This window comes from Lissotriton helveticus, chromosome 12 (assembly GCF_964261635.1).
Source record: "Lissotriton helveticus chromosome 12, aLisHel1.1, whole genome shotgun sequence".
NCBI lineage: Eukaryota > Metazoa > Chordata > Amphibia > Caudata > Salamandridae > Lissotriton > Lissotriton helveticus.
Window position 1 is genome coordinate 852543641 of NC_136073.1, and position 26887 is coordinate 852570527.

Sequence of the window (26887 nt, forward strand, 5' to 3'; positions counted from 1 at the left end):
CATAAGGAGGTGGCATTCCGAGAGCCCTATCTCGATATTATTACTAAACCTAGAGATAGGGCTCTATATTTTAAATTTAGTGTCGGAGTGCTGCCTGTCCACGAATTGACTGCCAGATGGAAGCCCCCAGCGCAGACCATCCCATTCTGCCCATTCTGTGAGACCATGATCGAGTCAGTACCACATCTTCTTTTTGTATGCCCCGCATACAATGCCCCTCGTATTAGGTGGTTGAAACCCCTCTGCAAAGAATTAGGTACAAGGCATTGTGGTGTGGCCCTACGCATTCTGAAATCGGACACACGGCCCCTACTTGTCTGTGGCTTGGCGAAGTTTTTAAGTTGGGCTTGGTTGATCAGGTCCAAAAGGCTTTCTTACATTGTTTAATTGAGATTTTATGACTATTTTATGTAATTTATGGCCGCCATTTGTATCTTGTATTTCGATTTTTGTATAACTGTTATTTCCATGAAATAATGTTTCATATATGTTCTTCAATAAGGCTTTTTATGTATTTTAAAACTGTATTGTGATGCTTTTAAAGATATATTCATATCGAAATACAGCCTACTTTGACTGACTGATGATACATTGATAAAATATTGCATTGAGATGATACATTGATTACATCTTGCATTGAGATGATACATTGATTAAATATTGCATTGAGATGATACATTGATTACATCTTGCATTGAGATTATACATTGAATAAACTTTGTATTGAGATGATACATTGATTACATATTGCATTGAGATGATACATTGAATAAACTTTGTATTGAGATGATACATTGATTACATATTGGATTGAGATGATACATTGATTAAATATTTCATTGAGATGATACATTGATTGAATCATGCATTGAGATGATACATTGATTAAATATTGCATTGAGATGATACATTGATTAAATCTTGCATTGAGATGATACATTGATTAAACTTTGTATTGAGAAGATACATTGATTTAATCTTGCATTGTAAGGATACATTGTTTAAACCTTACTTTGAGATGATGCATTGATTAAATTTAGCATTGAGATGATAGATTGATTGCAAATTGCATTGAGATAATATATTGATTAAATATTGCATTGCGATGATACATTGTTTAAGCATTGCAGTGAGATGATACATTGATAAAATATTGCATTGAGTTGAAACATTGATTACATCTTGCATTGAGATGACACATTGATTAAATATTGCATTGAGATGATACATTGATTAAATATTGCATTGAGATGATACATTGATTACATCTTGCATTGAGATGATACATTGATTAAACTTTGTATTGAGATGATACATTGATTACATCTTGCATTGAGATGATACATTGATTAAATATTGCATTGAGACGATACATTGATTACATCTTGAATTGAGAGGATACGTTGATTAAACTTTGTATTGAGATGATACATTGATTTAATCTTGTATTGAGATGATACATTGATTAAACTTTGTATTGAGAAGATACAGTGATTAAATCTTGCACTGAAATGATACATTAATTAAATCGTGCATTGAGATGATACATTGATTAAATATTGCAGTGAGATGTTACATTGATTAAATCTTGTATTGAGGTGATACATTGATTAAATATTGCATTAAGATGATACATTGATTAAACTTTGCATCGAGGTGATACATTGTTTAAGCCTTTCATTCAGATGATACATTGATTAAACTTTGCATCGAGATAATGCATTGATTAAACTTTGCATTGAGATAATGCATTGATTAAATCTTGCATTGCTGTGATACATTGTTTAAGCCTTTCATTCAGATTATACATTGATTAAACTTTGCATTGAGATAATGCATTGATTAAACCTTGCGTTCAGATGCACTGGTTTAACACTGCCCATCTTAGGTGTTTAATTTCTCAGCCAGCGTGGCAGGGCTATTTCATTTCTTTTATTTATTATCAGGGAAAGTTAATTAAAACTGTTACATACACTTATAAAACTCATTAAAGCACAATAAACTAACAAAGAAGAAAAAAAATAAAAACCAAAATGGTGATTCCGTGTTCTTAAAATTATTGCCAAACAAGCTTGAAATTGAGTTGAAACTATCCACAAGTAAGTCATCGTGCTAAATTCAGGGAAATGTGCAAAAGTTCCAGAAACGGAAATCTGAAGAGTTCCTATGTTAAATACTTTGTTGATGCTGCTATAATTTAGGTAAATACTCAGTCACTCTTCTTTTACAGATCTAAAACAAATATTATCAAGCAAGAGCATATTAGAGTATGCAAAGCCATAATGGAATCAATTAAACTTTGGTACAAAACCGTAGCTGCACGGCTACGGGCAAGTATTTATTGTAGTGGCAGCTTACTTACTTGCATCAAGAACCTGGCTGTTTTGCAAGCTAACTGGAAATTGCGTCAAATTAAAAGGGATATTACTGTGGGACAACAAGACCTAATTTGCTAGACCCTTAGAGCTGAACGTAACAGTTTTCGCCAGAGGGATAAAAGTGAGGAACATGTGCACAGCAGATGAAGTATGCTTTCTTGCTATAGCCGCAGAAGCGGACTTGAGTGTCCGGACAAGACTGCTTCCAGGAGGGTATACAGTCCTTAAAAATAAAGGGCCCCAAGCAAATTAATAAAAGTGCATGTTGAACGGATGTTGTGATATGAGTCTTCAAAGTACGGTTGTAGAGACCATGCAGAATATGACGGCAACTCTGCCCACGCAAACCTTTTCTGGGCAAAGACTGCTTTGTTGGTGATCCACAAGAGTTGATTTGTGGCCCTACTAGTCGGTGTTTTGAAGGTGCTAAATTCCAATTTGGAAGACCAGTATTTAGCAAGGTTAGCTTGTGAGGGGCCGTTTGCAACACCGTTGGCCAAGAGAATTTTCCAGGTTGCTGCCTCTCTGTTTCCGCCCATCACCTAGCAGCAAGTGAGGCTTAGGGAGATGCTCTTAACTTCCAGCAAAATCTAACTCCACATCTGACCAGACCTTGGTGAAATAAACCAAATTCCAGTCTGATTTGTACTTGGGTTATCCATTGTGGCAAACGAAAAAGGCGTTTGAAGAGCATTGATTGCAACAGATTGAGAGCGGTTGCATCGTTTCCCTTCAATAATTCGGATCCATATGTTAGTGATGGTAAAAAGTTTGCTCCAAATATGACTTGGAGCAAGTGGTACTGAGACGTGCTGCCGATCTTTTTTTGCAGTATTTTGAATGAAAACTGTAATTTATTTGCTCTGGCTCTTCTGAGCGTTAGATGTTCTCTGAATGAAGGTTGAGCATCCATTAGCACACCCAGATATTTGTGGGCCTTTACTTGTATCAGTGGTTTATCAAGGACTATCCACCTGAAGATTGGAAAACAGGACCTATATGATGAAGAAAAACAGACCACTTTAGTTTTTTGTGGTTTAATTATAGTCCTCACAATTGAATGTACTGTCCCAGTTTGGTAATTAAACGCTGAAGACCAATTGGGGTTTGACTCAGTAAAACAATGTCATTGGTGTATTAAATGCATCTTAAAGCTTCATCTGCTAATTTAGGGAGGTCACATGGAATTTCGTAAAGATGGATGTCTCGGTCATCCGTGCAGATATTAAATAGACACAGGTTATTACACACCCCTGTTTTAGGTCAAGATGCATCAAGATTTTATAAGTGATGTTAGAGCTGTTGCTGATTTTGATTTGGACCAGGTATCAGAACACAGATGTATGATGACTCTGAGTAATTTAGGAGGCACTACCCAGTTGCTCATCTTGGCCCAAAGTTGGTCCCTTGGGACTCTATCAAATGCTGCTTTCAGGTCCGCAAAACATACATAAACTTTGAAACTTCTGTCTTTTGCTTTTTCTGTTTTTTGCTGACAGCAAGGAGGTTAGTGGTAGTACTCATACCTGCTCTAAAGCCAGTCTGCGTCACTGGAATTATGTTAGCTGAGCTATCCCAAACTTCCAGATCTGTCAAGAGATTTGAGCCATAAATCTTTGCATCAACATTAATTAAAGCGGTAAGTCTATAGTTAGCTGGATTAGGCTGCGGGACGGATTTGTAAATTGGATGCAGAGTGCTGCCTCGCCAGGAAGAAGGTATGACGTTGGTTTGAAAGCAGTAATTACATTTTGTGGTCAGATGGGAGGCCCAAAGCTGTTGGTCATGCTTGAATAGAGCAGTTAGGGGCCCATTAGAACCTGGGGCCCCCTTTAATCCAAGATGCTTAAGAGAGTGCGAAACTTGTGAATCCTTCCGCCATGGTTCATCTGCATGGGTAGATGTTGATCCCTCTGTTCAAGTGGTGCAAGCAGAGGACCCTGGCTGTGCTAGATCTATGTGCAAGGAGTCAAAGGTTATATCAGTTACATAAACAGATGTTATATGTCTGATCCACTCTTCTTATGTATGCCAGCATTGTGATGTTGATGGCTCCCATTTGCCAATGTATTGATTTCAGACCAAAATAGGCTGCTGCTCTCTAGTTTGCTCGTGTGCACCCGAGTGGTCCATGTGTTTGGTGGACTAATTTGACTGACCAGATAGCCTCATGTTCTGAGGCATCTACTGTTGCCCTTAGAAGTTCCTTTGCGGGTGGCTGCTTTTTGGTTTGCAATCTCTCCGTGGAAAGAAGTGGACCCGGATAGAGTTCCTAATTTCTATGCCTCAATTTAAAAAGGTGTTCTTGCTCAGCCATCACAGTATACACAAACTAGCCCTGCACTCTTCGAAGCTTCCAATTTAGACTTTCACATTTAATTTATCTATATCAATGTAACAAGACAATCCACAATACACCATTGTTTTTCCAAATTTAAAGAAGTCGATGAAAACTTTTGAAGTTCATGATTTATTCTTTATTCATGTTCTTGAAATTGAAACCGCCAACTCGTTTCGTCCTTTATTGGACTTCTTCAGGGCTCAAAAGGTAAGTAGTCTTGTTTCATGAAACTGTTCTTAATAGTTTGAATTCAAGTATGAGAATTATATGAAAAAACGGCTGTATATTATCAGCTTTTTTTTGCTCGGAGGCCAAGGAAAGTGTATCAGCGAAAACGGTAGCGCCTCATTTCTCATGCGGTTATCCGGTTCAAATGGCTTCACGTCCTTGCTCAGCCATACCTGAGTTTCTAATGAGTTCACTAGCCCAGGTGACTACTGGGATTTTGGTGCCTGGAGAGGTCGGGTTTTGTTTGAATTTGACTCCTTCTGTGTGCTTTGATTGAAAGTGCATATAGTTGGGTAACGTGCTGATTCGTTTTAAAATGGCCCTTCTATTTAAAACATCATGAGATCCTCTTTAACGATATCGATCAACCAATTTGAGCCTTACCAGGGCTGGATCAAGATGTCCGGCTTGGGGTTATATACCCTGGGCTGGCCGATGGAGAGTCGCAGCTGCAGATGGTCTTAAAGATGAAGGGGCCCGTGGGGGCAGGCCTGTATATTCCTTTCAACATTGGGGTGATGTGGCCAGCCTTCTTCAGCAGAATATTTTGCAGCATGTAGAATGCCTTTCAGGTGTGCCATAGTGGTATCCTAGAGACCGTTTAGTGGAGCATTACCTCCATCCTTGTGAGGCTCTACCAAGGTGTGCCCAGTTGTTCGGAAGTCAGTATTGGGTACATAATAACTCATAATGTTTTTCCAGAGGAACAGCTGAGACCTAAGTTAAGGTATTTGTGTATCAGGACTGTGAAAATGTGAGTGTGTCTGTAGGTTTCACCACAGCCTATAAATCAGCTTGTGGTGAGGTGACCTTTGTTTCTAGGTAAATGTAGATTTCTTCAAAGGTACTATCTCTTGGGACAGTCTGTTTGATAAACTGATTGTGGGGTTAAAATCAGAACTAAAAGTATTTGCTGACTATTGTTTATTTTAGAAAATCAAGCGTCAACAAAACTTTCAAGCCTGAAGGAACAAGACTTTTGAATACCATGTCTAGCTTTTAGGAACTTACTTGCTTCTTGGATGTTCTAGACATGACGTTGCTTAATTTTTAACAGTGGTGTCTGGGATGTTATTAACGCCGGAGAAAGGCTGGTCTCGTGGCAATAGCAAAGCCAAGATTACCTTAGGAAATTTACTTTTGTATTGACCTCACAAAGGTGCAATATAATGCACCCATCCTAACTCAACCCTTCACGCCTTTATTGTTAGTACATGTGAAAAGGCATTCAGACATAGCTATGGCCCTGTGTATATGTATGCATTGGCGATTCGGAATCAGAAATGGATCTCCAAACACAACAGAGTGCGCCAATGGTATATGTGGTGTGGAGACCATACGATATGTTGTTAAAAAATTCCATAGTTCAGGCGGTAGTAGTGAGGCCGGTTTGGTGTCTGGAGTAAAAAAAAATACACTGATGATGGATAAGAAATTCTTTGAACAGATGGGTCTTCAGTTTTCTGGATTGTAGGAGCAATGGTGCGGGACATATGTGGGGTAGGATTTTGTTCTATAATCTAGTTTGGTTGTTGGAGAAGGTTTACCTCTGGGGTTATTCTGTTATGCCTTTCTATCAATGTCCTGACTCCTGATGTGTTTCTTTGGCCTCCAGAGATGTTCAGTTTTTGACCAGGTGGGCGGTGTACTGTTCATTCCCACTTTGTATGTGACGCAGCATGTCTTAGAATTATTTGGTCATGAAAACAATGTGATCAAACAACCCATGTATGATTACCAAATTATTATAGAAAAAAAATAAAACATGGATGGGTTGAACAGTTAATGTAATTTTGAAAATATGTAAACAAAAGCATTTTAGGAATTGGTTGAACAGAAACTAACCCCACATCAGAAGGGCTTCTACCTCCCCAACCTTGTAGTTCCTCTGCCTTGTTTAGAAGTAATCAAACAGCTGGGCTTGGAGCCTGTGCTAGCTGTACCAGTGGTCAATTGTTGGTGCTGGGTCTTCAAGCACAAGGCAGCCCCCTTTTCTGAATCAGGAAGGTCACCTATATAGGCTCTTCCTACTGATGCACATTTTCACTGTCCAGGTCTGGCATGCAAGGCAAGGAAAAGACTCCCTTCTTATGAGGGCTGCTGTTTTTTTTTCTAAATATTCCCCAGCGTGGGGGCTTGTATCTGAAAAAGAAAAAACAACACAGAATGCTGTGTGTGCCCCAACAACATGGCCGCCTATTTGGTCTTCAGGTTTTCCAAAAGTACATAAAATTGATTTGGAGATCTCAATTGACATGGCATACAGGTCCTTACTATCTCATAGTACATGTTTGCTTCTGAAAAGTGCCGAAACTCTCCCATTAAATGTATGACATTAGTGCTGAGAAGTGCAAATACTCTCCATTTCAAATGGAAGAAGTGCAGGTATTCAGGAGCGGACAGTACCGGCCCATTTAAAGCATTGGACTTATCACATGACTTGAGCACAGGCCATGTGACCGGCTTAACACATCAACTGCAGCTTAAAGTTTACACTCCCAGCAAGTGTATGTCCTTATCATGGATATGTAATAAGATATATGGAGAATTAACCATTAGTGGGAGGTTAATTGTTAACAGGCAGCACTGCTGTTGTGTTATCAGTCATAGTTTGTTTGGCAGAAACATCCTTCCCTCATTCATTTATTCAATCACTCCTTCCCTCTCTCTACCCTTTAACTCATTTATCCATACTCCAATCTGCACCCCCCCCTTCTTCCTTCATCCCATCCATCCATCCCTCCATCTGCTTCCACTCCCCTATCCCTCTTTCTCTTATCTTGCCACCTCTCTTTCTGTGTTCCTTTATCCCTCGCTTCCCTATCATATTCCTACCTTCCTGGTTTGCTGTCTTCCTTCTCCTCCTTCTCCACCATCTCTATCCCACCCAGGCCCAGTGCTTAATTTGAGCCTGTGGTTTCCGGTGCTTGGCACCGGCACTTAATTGACAACACCAGGACTTATGACAGCTACCACATGGTGGCGCTGTTTGTGTAATATAGAGATGACCACAACAACAATTGTTTGTTTAGCAAATAGACAATTATTACCTGCCTCCCAAGCCATATTATAGCTTTAGGGAGCCTTGAACAGTGTAAATGGTCACACTTGTAGCAGTGTGATGATTACTAGGTGTATTGGTATTGTCATTGGCAGCAATGGTAGTGGCAGTGGGTGGTGGTACAAACCAGGGTGGCCTCCTGACGAGGGCCCTGGCACTTATTGTTTTACAAATTAAGCACTGCCCACACTCTTCAAACTCTCTTGCCCTGGTACCTCCATTCCGCCCTTCTTTTCTTGTTACCTACTATATTTGTTTTTGCTCACTCTCCTTCCAGCCCATCTACCTTCATGCTCCAGCCCTCAGCTCTGGCCGCCATCTTGGATCAGCTCAGGGGCGCGACTCTGATTACTCAGACACGGCACCTGAGAGCGCATCATGACCCACCTTTGTACCAAGTGCAGAGGGGCACCGATAGAGAATGGCAATAAAATAATTCAAATTAAGTCATTTCCAATCTGGGAACATTGCACAACTGATTGGTATCACACTAGGAGCATAAACCTGGCGCCGGCATGTGTCTGCCCATTCCAGAGCTACTTCTCGTCCAATTTTGATAAAATAGAGATATCTCTCTCTTGCATTCTCTTCCCCTCTCTCTTACTTTCTTGCCTTTCTCGCCTCTCTCACTCGTTTTCTTTGTTTATGTTTTTTGTCCAAAACTCTAACATCCTCTGGAAGGAGGCAGTTTCATGATTTTTTAATCACAAATTGATCAATCCATATTTGCAACTAATGCTAAAGAGGTGTCTGATGAAACTAATAAAAACATTTTTTTAAATGGTTTGTATGTGGCCCTTTCAGTTACCACTCAGGCGGAAAAGCAAGTTATTAGCAATTATTCCAGACAACCACAATATTACAGGAAAGAAAAAAAAACTTTTAAAAAACGCAGAAAAATTATATCTGTTTTAACCAGCAGGAGAAAGTCCATGTGATCTTCTGCACTTCAAATACTACCTAGCAGTACTCAACAAAGCGATTTCTTCCTAAACTGAGCCATAGGCATGAACTGTGGATATACACATTATTAGGTTTTTTCGTAAAATCGTGGTTAAGGTAATTTAAGAATGTCTTGAAACTTGTTTAGTATTTTTGGCACACACTGGTGTCCTGCTGGAGTGATTGGTGAAAATTGAAAAGTTTATTTTCTCCATTTTCAACCCCATGTGTAATTAAGTAATAAGGCACTTACTGAAAATACCAATGTAGCAAAGATTGAGAGATCTACAATTGAACTAAAGGTGACGGACCACATGTTACAGGTAATTAAGTATACTACAACTCCACATCTCCTGGGTATTTTGAGGGGCATCAGGGTGGGCTTGAGCCCAACCAGCAGAGTAATTCTCATGGTATGTCAGAAAGTGCAACTATGTTTTAAACATTGAAACTCCCACCATTCAGCCGTGAATTGGGCTTCACAGTCATAGTAAATTGGGGATTTTATGGTGGCAGAGAACTGGTTGAGATTCAAAGTTCCAGTTAATAGAGTAACCCGGCTTCAGTGGGGGATGATGACAAGTGAGTTTGTAGACGCAGTTCCACAGAGGAGTGATTATTGTTCTTTGCGGTCTTCAAAATCAAAGTCACAGCATGGGGACAGCTGTATCTGGGTCTGGGCTAGCATTCACAGGTGATCCCTAGGGTACAAGATTCTAGGGTATTGTACCTTGTGAGCAACTAGTTGCTATCTACATTTGGGAGTGCCAGATAAACTCATGAGACCTGGGCAGCCATTGAAACCTCCAGCTCCCAGTAGCATCTGAAGAGTTCTAATTTACGGTGACCTCCAGTTGCTCCTTGAAACCAGGATCCAGATCCTTAGGGCTAGAGAAATGGTTCACAAGGCTCCAGCATCACTGTCCCTCTTCAGCCAATGGGACACTTCCCTTATATCTAGGGTGAAACACAAAAAACATCTCTGTACCTCTTTTTCTGACTGTAAAGGGTCGATGGGGATTCCACAGAGTTATGGAAATTGCAAGCAGACCTGGGCGATGCAAGATGAATCCATTCAGAGATATCTGTTCCTGTCCCAAACTGAACTGTATGGGGGACCACCCCTTCACTACCCCCAGTACAAACAGCCCTTGAAAGTCAGTCAACCTGGTCAAGGCAGCTATATCTGTTAGCATGAACATAATTGATCTGTGTGATTATATCATGGCGTGGGGGCCTATACCTTGAACCGTCAATGGCAAATCCCACCCTAGTCCAGCCGTCATTCGCCCCAGGATGCGAGTTATTGCTTCTTGGGTAGGAAAAACGACAGCGGTACCAATTCAATAGATGTATTCCCCGAGCACCCCAACCAGTTGCAAATGTGGGAAACAATCTGGGAATCCCTAAAACTTACGACAATACAATCACCCCCTATTTTCTTTGCGGTGTGTCCAACCCAAGGAACCCTCCTGACCATCATTATTTCCCCTCTCATGTTTGATAGCAGTGGCATGTGAATGTTCAGCCAGCTAATAACTTTGTTTCTAAGGGAATCAAAAGATTCCAAAGCAGAGTTGGAGAGCTCAGGGACCCCGGTCAAAATTACAGTGTGGGCCGCCGCCTCTGGAGGCAGATTGACTATATTTGCCCGGTTTAGGCTATTGCCAGTCCGATGAGAACAGTCAACCATCCTGGTGGGTGTCTTTTCCTGCCTCATTATAGTAGTTGAAATAGGCAACTTTGACTACCGGACTAAAGGCACGGGGAGAAGTTGCCTTGGAAGGGGTAATGGTTTAGGTTTGGGTAGGGTAACTATGGGTGGATTCACAGTGGAAGAGGAATTAGTCTTCTTTGAAATTAGAGTGCTGGGAGCACTAGGGGGAGAGGAGATCCTCGTATTTATCACAGTTACTCCTTGAGTGCTAGTCTGGGTTCTTAGCTGATCCTCCATACTTTTTCTATTGCTAGAAGTCTGGTGTCAATACAATCAAGCCTAACCAGCCGGGGGTCTAGCAGTTTTTTCAAAATGTTAGTAATAAGATGAATGGACTGGTCCATACCACTACAAGAACCCTCACCAAAAATAAACGGGCCGGACTGTAATGGCATCTGCGTGTGGGCGGGGTGCATTGGACTCGCCGTTCCATTGACAATCACGGTGGAGGAAGTTTCCGTCACATCGGTGATGTTAACAGTAGTGTTGGGGATGTGATCCAGTTTTGCCCTTTTTACACCCTTTAACTGACTTGGTCTTTTTCTTTTTCGGACTGCACCTTCCCGAAGACCCCGTAAATGTGTTGAGTTAGAGTCACTCCCCTCATCCCGAGTCAGAACTGGATGAGATGTTGGAGATGAAGTCACCTCAGGTATAGTGAGGAGGGAGTCTCGATCTCGGTGCAAGTTGGAGGGGGTCCTCAGCTGCTGTAACACTGATTCAATTGTTTGATCGATGCTATCCAAAAGGGATAGGTGGGTAACATCCAATAAATCTGGGGATCTGGCATTTGTGGTTGAGCCCAGGGAGGATTGCTCTGCACTTTCAATCCCCTCTACTAACTGTTTTTCTAGGGCTGTGAGTTCATTGTTTACCACAGTATTTGCTTTAATGAGAAAGCTATCCAAAGTACCTGTTACCATGGTGGCCGCTTTACTCCTCGTCTCCCTCGTTGCCATAATGATCTGCTCCTGGGTTACACAAGTCCAGACCAAGGTATTAGAATAGGGCACAGGCAGACCGAGAGCAGCTGTCCACGAGCTTAGAGGGGTGGCCTGGTCTGGTCTCCCCCGGGCTACAACCGGCCCGCCCTTGGCCCGGGCTTTGCCCGGCGCCGTCCCGCGCGTTCCTCGTGTGCGGTATCGGTAGTAGCGATATAGAAGGAGGCGTGGCGGGAAGAGTCCACAGGTGCGGCCGGTTTGACACCGCAAGCTCCGCTGGGACTCGCAGTCCCGCTCTGGTCAATGTCCACTGGTATTGCCCCCAGATACGCTGCTCCGATATCCTCAAAGGCAGGAAAGCAGTGTTTCGCCTCTGTCCACTCCCTCGACTGCGAGCGGCGCCCGCGAAGCGGGGGCCGCGAGTCGTGATGAGGACCCTGGGAGGCGTGGCGGGAAGAGTCCACAGGTGCGGCCGGTTTGACACCGCAAGCTCCGCTGGGACTCGCAGTCCCGCTCTGGTCAATGTCCGCTGGTATTTCCCCCAGATACGCTGGTCCGATATCCCCAAAGGCAGGAAAGCAGTGTTTCGCCTCTGTCCACTCCCTCGACTGCGAGCGGCACATTTGTGAACCTGGATTATCTCCTCAGGTTATAAATCGTGTCACTCAAGAATTAATATTCTTCTCAACTGCTCTTTATGTATCAATTTCATACTAATGAACAATCCACCTATGAGGAATGTTGCCTTAGAAAGCTTAAGGGCATACTGTAAGTCAGAACTAAACACATGCCAGCTACTTTTTTAGTGCAGTAAATGTCAATAGTTATTGAATGCATTTCCAGTCCATTTTACATTTCGGAAATTCATTTATAATTAACAATTTTGGAAGAGTGCTGAGACTCGGAAGGAACAGTTTATGGCAATCAGTTCCTTGGTGGGGAGATCTCCCCAGTTGAGACCAAAGCACTGTGTATAGCCATCAGACTTGTTGTGACAAATCCTTGACAAAAGACCAGTGGCGGCTCCTCCGCTAAGGCGGAGGAGCGTCACCCCACTGCTTCGCAGCAGTGAAGCAAAGGAAACATAAAATTATAATAACTTGCGTTATTATCACTTTATATTTCCTTCTGCTGTGGCTATGCATTGAGCTGGCAAAACATTCATGCTCACTTCGCATCTTCTCCATGCAGGTTGCATTACAGTCTGCATGGAGAACATGCCCAGGCCCCCATTCCCTGGCTAAGTGCCGACCCACATTGTTCAGACCAATCACAATGCTTCATTGCAGCGTTGTGATTGGCTGTCGGGAGGCTGGGAGCCGGGTGCTTCCTGCAGCGGCATTGGAGTCAGGAAGAAGAGGATGGAGGATAGGCGGCGGCTGTCTGCCTGTCCGTCACAGGTGTTTTATTTTCTTTAAAACATTTTTCCGTCCCCCATCATCCTGCACCCTCCCCTCCCCGCCCTGCTCACCACCCGGGTCAGGTAGCAGCTGCTACTGCACAAGACCTGGTCTGGGATAGCCTTGTATAAAGACCTTGCTTCCTCTGTTACTGTCTCCTTATGTCCTTAACCACCTTACATAGTAGTCATCTGGACTGCAATATCTCCTGGCTACTGGTCAGCTTAGTTCCTGAAGGTGGGTTTTGTTTTATGGGTCAGGGAGCAGCTAATTTCTGCATCAGGTAGTGCAGGTTACTCTTTGTTCAGGATAGGGCACAGCAACAGAGCTTCCAGCAGCTTGTTCTCACACCTGGGGAAAACAGCAACTTTCTGGTCAGATGTTTCTCTGTGCTCGTGCAGCTGGGATTCTCCAGAATTCCAGACTAACGCCACCTACTTGCTGCAAGTGGCCAATATTTATCTAAAACTGGTAGCACTAGAAGTGAAGAAGGGCCAATCAAGTAGGGCACCAGTTTCATCAAAGGTCATAGCCCCAGAGGCTTTACAGGCTTTCATTGGGCCTTCTACAAAAAGTCCTCTCTCTGAGATAGGGACAAAGTGCAAAACCACATGCGTGCGGATTTCATGCCCAGTTTTGGCTTTGCACCTTGTTACACAAGTTGTGCACTTTACCACCAATCCTCGATTTTCGCGGACCCAATTTTCCCCACGTCCTTGCTGGCAATTGTGCAAGCAAAATTGTGTGGTGGGGAAATGGTGTGCACAAAACAGGCTACTTGACTATTTACACACTTTTCCCAACCCAAAACCACAGTAGTTCTAATCGTGTGCAAAAATGCTCTTGAAATGGGTATAGAAAGTCCATACACGGTATTTGTAATAGGTGGTTCACTTCAATTATATTTGCCACACTCATAAAGAGGCAGTATGGAAGGTATGAGCAGACACAAACTGGTCAAATAAGTATATTTCTATAGAGACAGTACAGAAGGGGTCTCTAAAATGTTCAAACATATCTCCGCAGAGCAAAAAGATTATGCCCTGAATGGATCTTGCCAACATTGTAAAGGCATAATTCAGTGCCCGCGCTTTTCCCTTTATTGCCTCTCTTTGGGGTGCATATCGTAGCTCTTGTATCTATCTTAACTCCTAAGTACATTTATGAAGGTGATTTCATCAATTGTGTTTTCGCTAAGGTGCCACCTGTGTTGATTTAAAATTCAACGCTTTAGTAAGATCACTTTCGTCTTTTTTTACGTTGTCCTCTGCATATGATCCTAGGCAGTTCAACAAGCTCTGTAGGCCTATTCTGGTGCTGCTACGCAGTAGCAGATCATCTGCATACAGAATATTTGACAGCTGCTGGCCACCAAGGCTCGGGTGTGGGGTGTCTGGCTATCCAATTCTACGGAGAGGTCTGCAATATATAAGTGGAAGAGAAGAGGTGCTAAAACGCAACCTTGTTTTAGCTGGTTGATGTTTTCACTTCCCTTGACAAGTGGGTGCCATCCCCGATCTTAATCTTAACCCACGTGTCTGAATATAACAGCCTGATGGCTCTCAAGATGTGGGCGGTATTCTCCACTCTTGAAGTTTTGCCCATAACCTGCTGGGAGGGACCCAGTCAAACGCTGCCTTGAAATCAACGCAGCACATATAAAGAGGAGTGCGTCTACCCTTGGCTGTACTGAAGATCAGCCCCATTGCCAAGAGGTTTGTTAATGTGTCTTGGCTCTTTGTAAAACCGGTTTGATTAGGTGGGAGTCTGCCAGTGTCTGATGCTCATACTTCTAGATCCTAAAGTGCAAATAAGCGATAATTGCTTGTTGAAGATGCAGCACCTCCCTTAAAGATGGGGTGGATTATTAAACTTTCCAAGTTCCGGGGGTGACCAGAATGAGATTAGGTTTATAGCAGTGAGCAACCCAAAATACCCTTGAGGGCTTGGGTAAATATATGAAAAGGTAAGGGGTGCCTTCAAGGGGATTTATTTTGAAAATGTATCTTTAGACTGATTTAGGAAAACTTATCAGGACAATTGATTTGTCCTGATAAGTTTATCTAAATCAGTCTAAAGAATGAGATTAAACATCGCTGTCAGAAACATTGCCCATCTCGAAGTTGGGTGTTTGAAGAGTGCTTGTGGTATCCCATTTGGGCCAGGGGTGCAGTTGGACCGTCATTTTTTAACAATCGTAGTTATCTCTGCAGATGGATATGCTGGATATGCCCAAGACTTGGCAACCCAGTTGCCCCTCTGGGACCGAGCTAGACTGGCTGTATCATGGGTACTTCCTTTAAAATGAGACTTCAGGTGTTCGACCCAGTCACCTTCGCTTATTCGTGCATTGTAGGCTGCTCTTGTGCCTTTTTCAATGTTGTTGAACAAGTTTTAAAAAATGTTTGAGTCATTTGACTTTGAAGAAAGAACAAACGGCAGACCAAGGTCAAGCACATCCAGTCCATATGTACGGAAAATTTAGAGGGTGGTGCAATCACTTCCCACACCCGCTGTCCAGGGGTGTCAATAGTAGCCAAATTCACAAGAGAAAATGGAAGGTGCACTCGTTGCGGAGTCAATACACAGACATCAAGACATGTTCCAGAGTGACTTCTTTTTATTCAATACACCTTTTTTTAAACTGGCACACAGCCAACACGTTTCCTTCCCGATTCTTGCCAGAGGGAACTTTGTCTGGGCTGTAACATATGGACAAGACTCTGACTTTGAGCCATATAACAGTTAGGCCCACAGCACTTCCCATTTGTGGTTTTTAGGTCTCGCCCTGGAATTAGCATCCAAAGGATGCTTCCAGGGTTGGAGACGTATAGTCAGCTGTCTCGAGGGAAGGACGGACGAGAAGGTGCACGAGCGCAGTCCAGGCTGGATTGGTGTGCGCGAACGCGCACGTTCCGTCCTGCGCCGCCCTCCCATACTCCCAGCCTACCGCGCACGCATGCATGCGCACAGACAGACACAGACACACACACACACACACGCGCGCGCACTCGCACTTACACTTACACAGACACGCAGGCACCCAGACAGGCAACCCCCTCCTCCTCCTCCCCCACAGTCACACACGCATACACACAGACTCCAAGACACACGCACGCTCACACACATACACAGGCCGCCGCCGCGCGCGCGCCCACACATGCCCCCTCCCGCCCTCGCAGGCCAGCCACAAAGCGAAGCCCCACTCACCGGCAGCAGGACTCTTCCTCCATTCTTCGGCACCGGGGCGCAGGGTAGGCTCCTGCCTGCTCCGGTGCTGCAACCAATCGCGGCTCTTCCGGCTCTTCCGTGGGAGGCGGGGTAGGCTCCCGCCCTCCTACTTCCTGTTTCCTGTTGTCGCGCCGGCCTGCCTGACTTCCTGGTCGCAGGCCGGCAGAGTAACGAGGATGTTTTGCGGTATTGTAATGTGCTTAGTGTGGAACCTTGTGTACCAGCATATATAGCATGATACCCAATGGTTGCAACTATGGAAACTGAACAGAAGTGTGGCAGCATCATCCATCTGAGCCATGATGAAGGAAGGGAAACTAAAGCACCAATTCAAAAGAGCCATGGATGAGAGATTAATGTAAGAAATGCAGGGCTGTAAGTAGGTATATTGAATTTAATACATACTATGATCTTTCCCCTTTGAGGTACTGTCTCTAATACCATGAGTCAGTCACTCCATCTCTCCTGCCCTCGACTGTGCCATCCCCTCTCCTCTCTTCCCATTCACTATCCCAAAACAGACCCACTGGACTCCACTATGTGCCTCACTTATCTGGGACATGGCTGTAGGTTAGCTAATAATCTTTATTGGCCCCAAATGACCTCAGATTGGCACCTTGCTTGAGTGCCACTGAAGAGTTGCAAGCAGATTCTTATAGCGCTTCAAAATTGTTTAAAAAAAAAGGTGAGGATGAGCAGTATACAAAAATTGCATTTTTAGTTTGTTTTTAAATATAGAAGCAGTTCGTAACCACTCAAAAATGCCAATCATCATGGCACATAAAATGCTCAGTTTGAGCACTCTTTATCCCGGCATGCAGCAGATTGTTTGACAATCGGAGTGCATTTTTCACTTCAGTGTCGACTTTCACCAAAAGAGAAGCTGGAACACGCATCATTCTACACTTTCGTTTGGCACCAAATTCCAAGTTTAAAAAAGTTTTAATTCCATAAACCAATTGTGGAGTTTCTAATGTAATTTGGCGACCTGCTCGCGCAGCAGCCTTTTTTCTTGCATGCTAACCTTATTCAGCTGCTCACTACAGAGCAATAGAACAAATACCGCAGCCATGTGTGGTCTTCAGTCCTGCAGACGAGGCACGCCCCCTTCCTCCAGTGGCTGAGCTCTGCCCGCAGGACAGTGAGGCAGAGAGTCCCTGCTCTGTCCTTGCTACCTGTGCATCCGAGACTGCTTTGCTTCTTTGACCTGGGTCAGGTGCAGCATTCAATCAAGTCTTTGGATTTGCTTTTTTTAACCTGAGAAGAATCTTTCTTGCCACTTGTGCATTTGGTCGGGGTCATTCTGGACATCACGGTTGACCGTGTTGTCTCATGAGAGGGCTTTTGGAGTAAAGCATGCGTGATCCCACGTGTAGCAAGCTTGCTCGCATATGGAGGATGACCTGCGTGCATTGGACACGATCACCCACCCTGCATCTGTTCAGGGTAGGGATTCCTGGTGAATGGTTGGATGGATGGAAGTAGGGTTCTAGATGGATAGGACTGCCTCGAAGGCCTGTGGTGGGAAGGGAAGACAAGGAGAAGGAAGGAAGAAGGGTAGGTTTGGGAAAGAGTTGGCATTTGAAAGTGCACTATTGAAGTGGAGGTGAGTATAGGGCATTGGTGCACCATGTCCTGCTCAGTCCCATCTCCAAATTTCGAGGTCCACTTTTGTACAAATGGACTATTTTAGTCAGTGCACGCACTGGTGCCCTTTCAGGTCATTTTAGTGAACGCGAGGCCTGTCCCTCCTGTAGGTATGCCTCAATCTCCTTGTGCGCGACGGTGAGCAGCCAGACGACTGCTTTTGCTAAAATCTGCAAATTGTAGAGCAAGTGATAAATTATGTGGCAAGTGATAAATTATGTGTCATGAATTATGTGGCAAGTGATACATTATGTGGCAAGCGATGAATTGTGGCAAGTGATACATTATGTGGCAAGCGATGAATTATGTGGCAAGTGATAAATTATTTTGCTAGTGATAAATTATGTGGCAAGTGATAAATTATGTGTCATGAATTATGTGGCAAGTGATACATTATGTGGCAAGCGATGAATTATGTGGCAAGTGATACATTATGTGGCAAGCGATGAATTATGTGGCAAGTGATAAATTATGTGGCAAGTGATAAATTATGTGGCAAGTGATAAATTATGTGTCATGAATTATGTGGCAAGTGATAAATTATGTGGCAAGCGATGAATTATGTGGCAAGTGATACATTATTTGGCAAGTGATGAATTATGTGGAGGGGAGGGGCTATAATCATGCAGAAGACGCCGCAGCTGCCAAATTGCAGTGCTTGTGGTGTGTATTTTCTGTATCTGTTTATTATTCAGTTACGAAGAGGAGGTGGCGCCATTTCGGAAACTTGTCAGTGGACAACCTCTAACATTTCTTATGTGGGTGGACATGTGGCCTCCAGAGCTGCACTCTGATCTCAATGCTGCTCCATTTTGCTGCTGCATAAGTCATAGGTGGGCTGCATCATTATATGTCAATATGCAACATATTTTATATGTCCCTTTTTATAAAAACAAAACGTAACTACTGCAAAAAAAAATAGCCAATGCCATTTACAATACTAAAAGCTCAAACTTTGCCTAATGCGAGACCTATTGCATTGCAAATGCTTGTTTAAAGACCCATAACTCCCTTTTTAGTAGTTTTCTCTTCTTATGCAGACTTTTTAGCAGGTTCTCATCCTCATGGGTTGGCCGTAGTTGGCTAAGAAGTCTTCCTACAATGGATCTTGGCCTACAATGGATCAGGCAGACGTATCGTGGCATAACCATACTTTTATGGCGCCCAAGGTGGGCTCCCTTATTCCCTCTCCTGACTGGAGGTTTGTTGATCCGATCCCTTGCAAATGCTTCCCATGCTAGTATCTGGTTAGAACCCTCTGCGGCCATATTCGCTTCCTGAGTCAACATAATGCAGACCTAAGAAGAAGGTGACACCGTAGCAATCTGTAGGGATTCCCCAAAGAAGGTTTCAGAACTGTTCCAGTTTGGAGAAGGCAGACCCTGGAGTTAGGGAACTCTAGGGTGGTCTGGAAGGGTCAACCAAGAAGAACCAGAACTGCCCCAATCTGGAGAAGGCAGACCCAGGATGGAGGGAATGCTGAGATAGTTTGGAAAGGTCAACCAAAGAGGGCTGCAGAACTGCCCCAGTCTGAAGAAGGCAGACTCAGGAGGAAGGCAATGCTGTAACAGTCTCTAGGGGTCAACCTAAGAGGGCGGCAGAACTGCCCCAGTCTGGAGAAGACAACCAGAGGAGGAGGAATGGAACATGGTGGCAGTCTGGAAACTCTCAGTCTGGAGAAGGCAACCAGAAGTGGAAGTGATGGATGTGGTAGTCTGGAGAACTGCCCCGTCTGGGGAATGCTGCTGAGGAGGACGGGGATTCTGTGGCAGTCTGGAAGAGTCACCTAAGAAGGCCACAGAACTGCCCCAGTCTGGGGAAAAAAGCGGTACAAAAGGGGGTGGTCATGGAGGGAGCATCTGAACCAATCAAACACTCACACCCAGTCAACAGATCTGGGTTTAATCCATCATCGTTCTTTAGCCCACTCTGCCACCCCAGTTCAGACATGGCCATATGCAAATCAGTCTGACCCTGTGCCTCATGGTCATGGGAACAGTCCAGCCCGAACTGCCAAGCCATGCCTTCCCTGGACCAGAATCAAGCTTCCTAGGACAAGTTTCTGGCATTTCAGCTGTCTCCAGCCAGGCTTGCTTGAATCCAGTGGCAAAGTGAGCAAGGGACTCACATCTGAGCATACCCTGCCAACTTATGGGCTAAAGAACGGTGATGGATTTAAACCCAGATCTTTTGACTGGGTGTGAGTGTTTGATTGGTTCAGATGCTTCGTCCATCACCACCCCCTTTTGTACCGCCAATCTGGGGAAGGCAAACCGAGATGGAAGGGAACGCTTGGGCAGTCTGGAGATAAAACCGCCCCAGTCTGGAACGGCAGCCCAAGGAAGATGAAGGGGAATTCAGTTTACAGGGGTCACCAAGAGGAGGCCAAAGAACCCCCAAATCTGAAGAAAGCCTACTCAGAGTGTGAACAAAACTGCCAGGGTCTGATAAAAGCAGCAGTGGGATAGGATGCACTGTGGCTGTCAGGGGAGAATCACAGGAGCCGGAAACATAACTGTAACAGCCCAGTCACAAGTCTCAGTCACAAATAGGGGCAGAAAATATACCAAAATGGAGGTTGCTTTTAGTTCTGTCCATTGTGGGGTTTTGGTGATTTTTCTCCAGCCACACACGATAGTGTGCTTTAATGGGCCTGTCATTGACGCACCAGATGCTCAGAGTTTTATGCCCTCCATAAATATGTTTTCGACGGTGTCCCAGAAGGAAAGGGGACAGTTTTACTGTAAGTGTGTTAAAGGTCAGGCTGATAGGCCCAGTGTGTACACCTTGGACCCTGGCCTTTCCTGCCCACCTCGAGGTATGAATTCATTTGCATGTCTCCTGCGCGTGCGCAGTCCAGCTCAGCCGCGCGTGCTCACCCCCTCCGCTCCCAGGCGCGAGGACATTGGGCGCCACGCGGACGGCAGCCAATCAGCTGGCGGCAGCGGTGTTGCAACCCTCTGCACTATTTCTGATCTATTTGGAGTTTAAACTCTAGCGCACAGTGTGTACTTTGGTGTCGGAAACGCAGGGCCTGTGCTGAGACCAGCGCCCAGACCCTCCTCACCTGGCGTCCGAAGTGTCATCCAGCCTCAGCCCCAGGCGTTCAGTGCAGTTCTAGCTGCAGGCTGTGGACACTGCAAGGACCGACAGCTACTCCCCCATGTACACGGTAAGGTAGCTCAGTGGGTTGACAACCCACTGCAGAGATCTGGTTGTAATTTAATTTCAGGTCAAGGGTTTCAGCCCTCGCAAGGCTGACCCAGACATTCATCCTTCTGTTATCGGTAAAATGAGTACCATATCGTCCTTATTAGTTAATATTAACTCCTTATGTCGTCAGTTCGGTTTATAGAATGTGTTAAATAAATATAATTATTGTTTATTAATATAATTGAGTGCCATTTAACCTGTTCTGCACTTTACACTTTCTCTGCCTGAGTATTGGGGTCTTGTTAGACTGCACGCTGTTAATGCTTTCTTTCAGTTGCCGACAGACTGCAGTCAGTTTTCAATTTGGAAAATCGGGGACACAGGCTGACCAGCCTTTGTGGAAATTTGGATACTATTGAAGAGTCAGTAGGGCTGGGGATGAATCAGTCACATATTACTCTAAAAGAAACCCAGATTTCCCTGCAGGCCATTTTTTCCTGAAAGGCCAGCGCGGCTTGGACTCGTGACGTGTGGCGGTATGCCCCAGTCCTCCTACCCTTGTAGAGCTGGAAGGCCAGGGACCCCACTGGTTAGCTCTAGGCCAGTCAGCTTAGGATCAGAGGTCTTCCTTCAGACGTGTTTTCAAGGCAGCCTTGAGAATAACAGGGTGAGACCCTCCGGGTAAGTAGAGCGCTCTATAAATGTCTATGATTGATTGATTGATATTTACACAGTGTGGCCCTCCCAGCACACATTTCCTATCATATCCTCAACCTTTGTATTAATATCATAGAGGTGTGGGTGATTTAACTGATGTCAGCATGATTTCGGGTCAGCATTAGCAAAGTTTCAAGATTTATCAGAAAGTTCTTCCTGAGGTCAGGAAGGCTTGTTATACATGCATTAATATATTCAAATCTTTTATTTAGACTTATTTTTGGTGAAGAATCATCTTTGTAAACACAGTTTTACTGTTATCAGTGTACCTTTCCTGTGGTTGTTTTTGACTACGTCCAATTTCTTAAATTTAGATTTTCTTTGCTCATGTATTTGTTTTTCAGACAATTTGTTGTAATCTAGGTTGTTTTATATACGGCACAGAAAATACCAGAAATTTGTATATTCTACTACTATCTTATATTTTTCTTTTCAATTTCCTGTAGTTTTCTTGATGTTTTCTAGTTTTAGTTTTCACCATGTTTTCTATTTTCTTTTCTGTTTCTTTCAATATAGTTTTGATTTTGATTTCTTGCCTTCTGTGCAAATCACTTTTTATCTCTGTTGCAGAATTACTCTATCTGCTAGTCTTGGAAAAAGGACTATTGATCTAAAGCATTATGTACTTTAATTTTTTTTGAAAGCTGGATGTTGCAGTATGTTAGTTTAAAAAAAATGATATGCAGAGGCTATTTACAATCTGTCCTTGTATTTTCCAATTGCTTAACTTTTTCTGTTGTGCCTGCCACTTGTATTTTTTCCAATCCTTTCATCTGCTTTCCCCATGATTTTCCTGTACTTTTTAGTAACCTTACTAATAATTTCACTATTGATTCCAATGCAATAGTCTAACTGCTTTACCTATTAGATTTCTGTTGTTTCTTACTTTCTCTTTATTGTTTTTCCTGTTTACACTTTGTATTGTTTCTTTGAAGTCATTTTATTTTCCCTCTAATTTTCAATTTCCTTTGTAGAGGTCTAGTTACATTCCTTCTATTTTTGTTTTTGAGACATGCTTTATATTCTGTACTTCTTGGTTTTCCCATTGTTTGCTTATTATTGTTTTACGTCTTTGCAGCTTTGTGTGTCATTTCTGTGCTTTTTGTTAAGTTATTCTTTTGTCTTCCCTATACTTTTTTCCCTCTTTCATTTTAGTTTTCCATTGCTTTCTTTTTTATTTTGACCTTGTTTCTTCTTTTTTTGTTTTATTGCTTTCCATTTAACTTTTTACTGTTTCAGTTAAATTTTTCGGGCACTTTCCCACTTGCTTTTCTGCAGGTTTATTTAAAATTATAAGTCTGTTTCACTTGATATATCGTAAATGCTTTCTTTTTCTGTGCTTGTGGTTTCTTGGCTGCACAGCTTATCATTTGTTGTTACCTTCCGTATAGTTTCCTCACTACATTCTATAGGGTCTTTCTTGTAAATTTTCTAGCCGTTTTCTCCCGTTTCATATAATTATCCCATTTCATTTTCTTCCCAGTTTTCTCCATTGTTAGCACCCAGTTATCCCCATTCTTCTTTGTCTTTTTCCTTCTGTTATCTTTTTAGCTTCCCCCTGTTTCTTTGTAATTATAGGTCTGGCCTTTGAAACAGCTTTAACTGCCTCACTAGACTAATAAGTTTCCAACAACTTCTTACACTCTATACCTTCAAAGAAGAGCATAGGCAGCTGGCTTTATCTGCTAAATTGTGATTCACTTTTTGTTTCCACCCACCACAGCCTACAGCACGGGCGGCTGTTCAGCCCACTTTACCCATTGTCTTCTTTTCCCTTAAGTGACGGCCCAAATCCATTGCACATTATGCACCTCCACAGAAAAAGTTCCTTTATCTGCATTGATAGTGTGGATTTATAGTTGTACTTTTTATTGTATTATTAAAAATTACATTTAAGTATCAGCTACAGATTTTGCTTGATATTGGTGTTCCCAGCTAGGTGATGATTTATTTTATGTCTGCTTGTTAAATTGGTATCACATAATTATATTATAACATTGCAGCAGTCTGTGATTTGAGTGCTTTGATAAGTGGTGATTTCATGTCTCCTTCTCAATTAATGTTTTTTTTAAATAAAAAATACTGGAGGCGTATGGCAGCCAGGTTTAAGTGGCAGGGGGTTTTATTTTTTCTATTTATTATTGTGACACATAGCGCAATAAAAATATAAACAAATACCATCACACCAGTTTGCCACGGACGGACATATTGGCTTTGACAGTGCATGGCTTTCATGGTGTGTCACCTAGTTCTTGCTTTGTTTGCCTTGGTTTGCTCCCTGTACTTTCCTTATTGTTTCCCTTTGAACATCCTTGTCTTGTTAATTTTTCCCCTTGTAGTTTGCCACTTGCTTTCCATGTGGCTCCTACTTTCACTGTGTTCATTGCTTCCCTCGTATTTTCCTCTTGCCCTACATGTAATTAACTCCCTTCGTTTTCCCTATTGCCTTCCTTGTAGTGGTTCCCAGTGTTTAAGTGGAGTACTACTCCTAGTTTTGACAATACATGTAATGATAAAGAAATGGCCTAGACAGTTCTGGGTTGGTGGTCCCAGGTGTTTGCTGATAATGATCTTTATGGGTGCTACTGTTTGTTTGCTGGTAGTGATGGGTGATAATAGTGCTCGATGTTGGTGTTCATGGAAACTTGTAATGGAGTGTGTAGTGTGTTGGGAGATGCCCATGTTAATGGATTCTGTTGTTGAATGCTGATATTGATATGAGCTTTTTGAGCCCTTTGATTTTGGTACGAGATGGTGTTTGCAGTTATTTGGGTGGTATTTTGAGGCTCAGTGCCAATGGAGGGGTTATAGTAGTGGGAACTGTTGATCATAATAGATTGTCTTGCTAGGGTCTAGTGTTCTTGTCTATTGATTTATTGCACGCTGGTAGATTATGTGGGCACTGTTTTTGGGGATTCATTTTTGTACATTTGTTTGACTGTGGTGGTTGCTGGTATGTGTGTGGTGCAAGTATTAGTGGCTTCTGGTGTTAATTGTGTTGGTGGTTTCTGATATTAATGGGTGATGGTGGGTTATTAGTGGGTGATGATTATTTCAGAATAACGATTTTCTGGATTCTGGTGGGTGCTGTTGCTCATGCTTTTTATTGTTGACAAGTATTAGTGTCTGCTGAGTGTGAATTCTATTGTGTGCTGAAGAGTTGTTGGTATGCGTACATACTGTGAGCTTGGAGTGGTGGATAATTATATTGATGTTTGTGGGTACTGATTAATTGTTGTCTGGTTCCTATTGATTGAGGTGTGTGCTGTGGTTTGGGGTGCTGTATTTTCTGGACATTTGAATCGCCAACAGCTCCAGAAGTACACAGAGCTTGGAAACCACCACTAGGAACATAAACAGATGCCTCTGATTTGGAGCAGACCAATTGGCGGATGTTTAATGATCTGCGAAAGTTAAACTTTGGCCAGAGACCAGTGGCAAAGTCCAGGGCGAGATAACTCGAACAACAAAGATTCTCTGCAGGAAACCTGTTTATTTATCTTTTTTTCCTAGTTTGCTTTTCTGCAACAGGCTTTTTTTATTGATTGACTCCAAATACAGCAGTGGGAACCTTTTTCCAGACTTCTGTGGCAAGAGATTGAATCTCACAAACCACACAACAACAAACCTGCACACAGCAACACAACACAACACAAGTAAACTGGTTAAATGAGTGTGGTAAAAGAATGCACACGTAAAAATGGAACATACGTATTTTACACCACACACTGGGACACCACACCTGAGAAAACCAACAAACAGCAATAAAACAATGCACAGTCTGCAGCACTGACTGACAAACCATATACTCAACCATACCAAACAATAGCACACAGTGCTCACCACGGCACATGATATTAGAGAGGGCGTGTGCCTCTCTTCTGAGGATGGCAGGAGAGAGGCTTTAAGTGTGTTATGCATTTGTAGTGTGAACAGTAACACTATGAAAGAAGTCCCGTAACGCAAATTCTTGTAACCAAGCAGTTGTGGCGCTTGCAACCTCTGTTGAAGGGTGGGTGTTTGTTTCAGGAAAACAAAAAACTAATGAACCAATAGCCTGGGAGTGATGTCTCCTTGAGTGAGGGGGTCATTATTGCTTCTGTCTGCCCCTCAGCACCAGGCTGTTCCAGTAACAGACAAGAAAAATAATCATCTGTCTACTGTTGATAGAGCGGGTGGTATGATGGCTTTACTCAGACGACAGCCTCTCCATCGGAGTAAGGTTTCTCTTGACAGAGTCAACAGGGGCTCCACTGATGCAAGCATATGTCCCACCAGCCTCTAAATGCGGCGGACGGACCAAGAGTTTGGTGGAAGCTGTACCCTGTCCGTCCAACTCTACACCAGCCCCTTAGTCTTTAAGGCCAGGTTGGGCGAGTTCTGTTAGAGGGAGGGCATTGTCGGGTACAATGGGTTTTTAACGAATATTTGTGAGGTATGAACAATTGTTGCAATAATCAGAATATCTGAAGACAGGACTGTGCAATAGGTCACCGAAAGCATCTCGTGGTACCCTGTGACTCAGACCCTATAGAATATCCTCTTGTGGCCGGAGGAATGGGATTTTACTGAAAGAAAGGTCTAAAATGCTGCATTTAAGATTTCTGGAAACTATGTGATGGCGAGGTGGGCTCATGGGAGGCTGGTGGTCGTTCTGCTGTTTTAGGGTTGCCCCAGAGTCAATATTTAAGTGCTACCGATGTGCCCAAGCATAGGTTGTGTACCCACTGTGTCACAGGGCTCAGGCTGCACCTCTCTGATGAACCTAAAAGACCAAAACAGGTGGGGTGTTGCCTGTGTTCCTGTTCCGAGAGGAAGTGGCCTAGCAGTCTGGCCTGGACTGGTCCCAGCGCAGAAGAGCTTAGGCTGACGTGCACAAGACATAGGGGCGGTGGTTCAGGTATGCTGGTCCCTCGTCGTGGAGAGCTTTGTAGGCACGTGTGAGGAGGTGAGAGGGCTTGCGTGGTTCGGCGAGGGGCTTGTCTTGAGCTCTTCCTTAACTGGTGAGCCAGCACTTTTAGGGTTCATATGGGGCTCCAGTTTAAAATACAATCAGCACAAATATATTTTAATTGATTGTGCCCAGGCCTTAACCAGAGACAACATGGCAGAAAAGTCAAGGTGGGCCCCA

The 26887-nt window shown here is 43.4% G+C and overlaps 1 protein-coding gene across 6 annotated transcripts in view; it reads left to right on the forward strand.

Annotated features, from left to right (window-relative positions):
- CREB3L3 (cAMP responsive element binding protein 3 like 3) overlaps positions 1-26887 on the forward strand; it is a 448824-nt gene that overhangs the window by 385945 nt on the left and 35992 nt on the right. Inside the window, exon 1 of one of the 6 annotated variants that reach the window (XM_078669263.1) lies at positions 20738-21058. The exons of 4 other annotated variants lie outside the window; for them this stretch is intronic. In XM_078669263.1, coding sequence (XP_078525389.1) covers positions 21050-21058 — 9 coding nt within the window. In that variant the 5' untranslated portion in view covers positions 20738-21049. Of the gene's footprint in view, positions 1-20737; positions 21059-26887 lie in introns of those variants that run through there. One more of the 6 variants, XM_078669264.1, reaches the window with a different exon arrangement.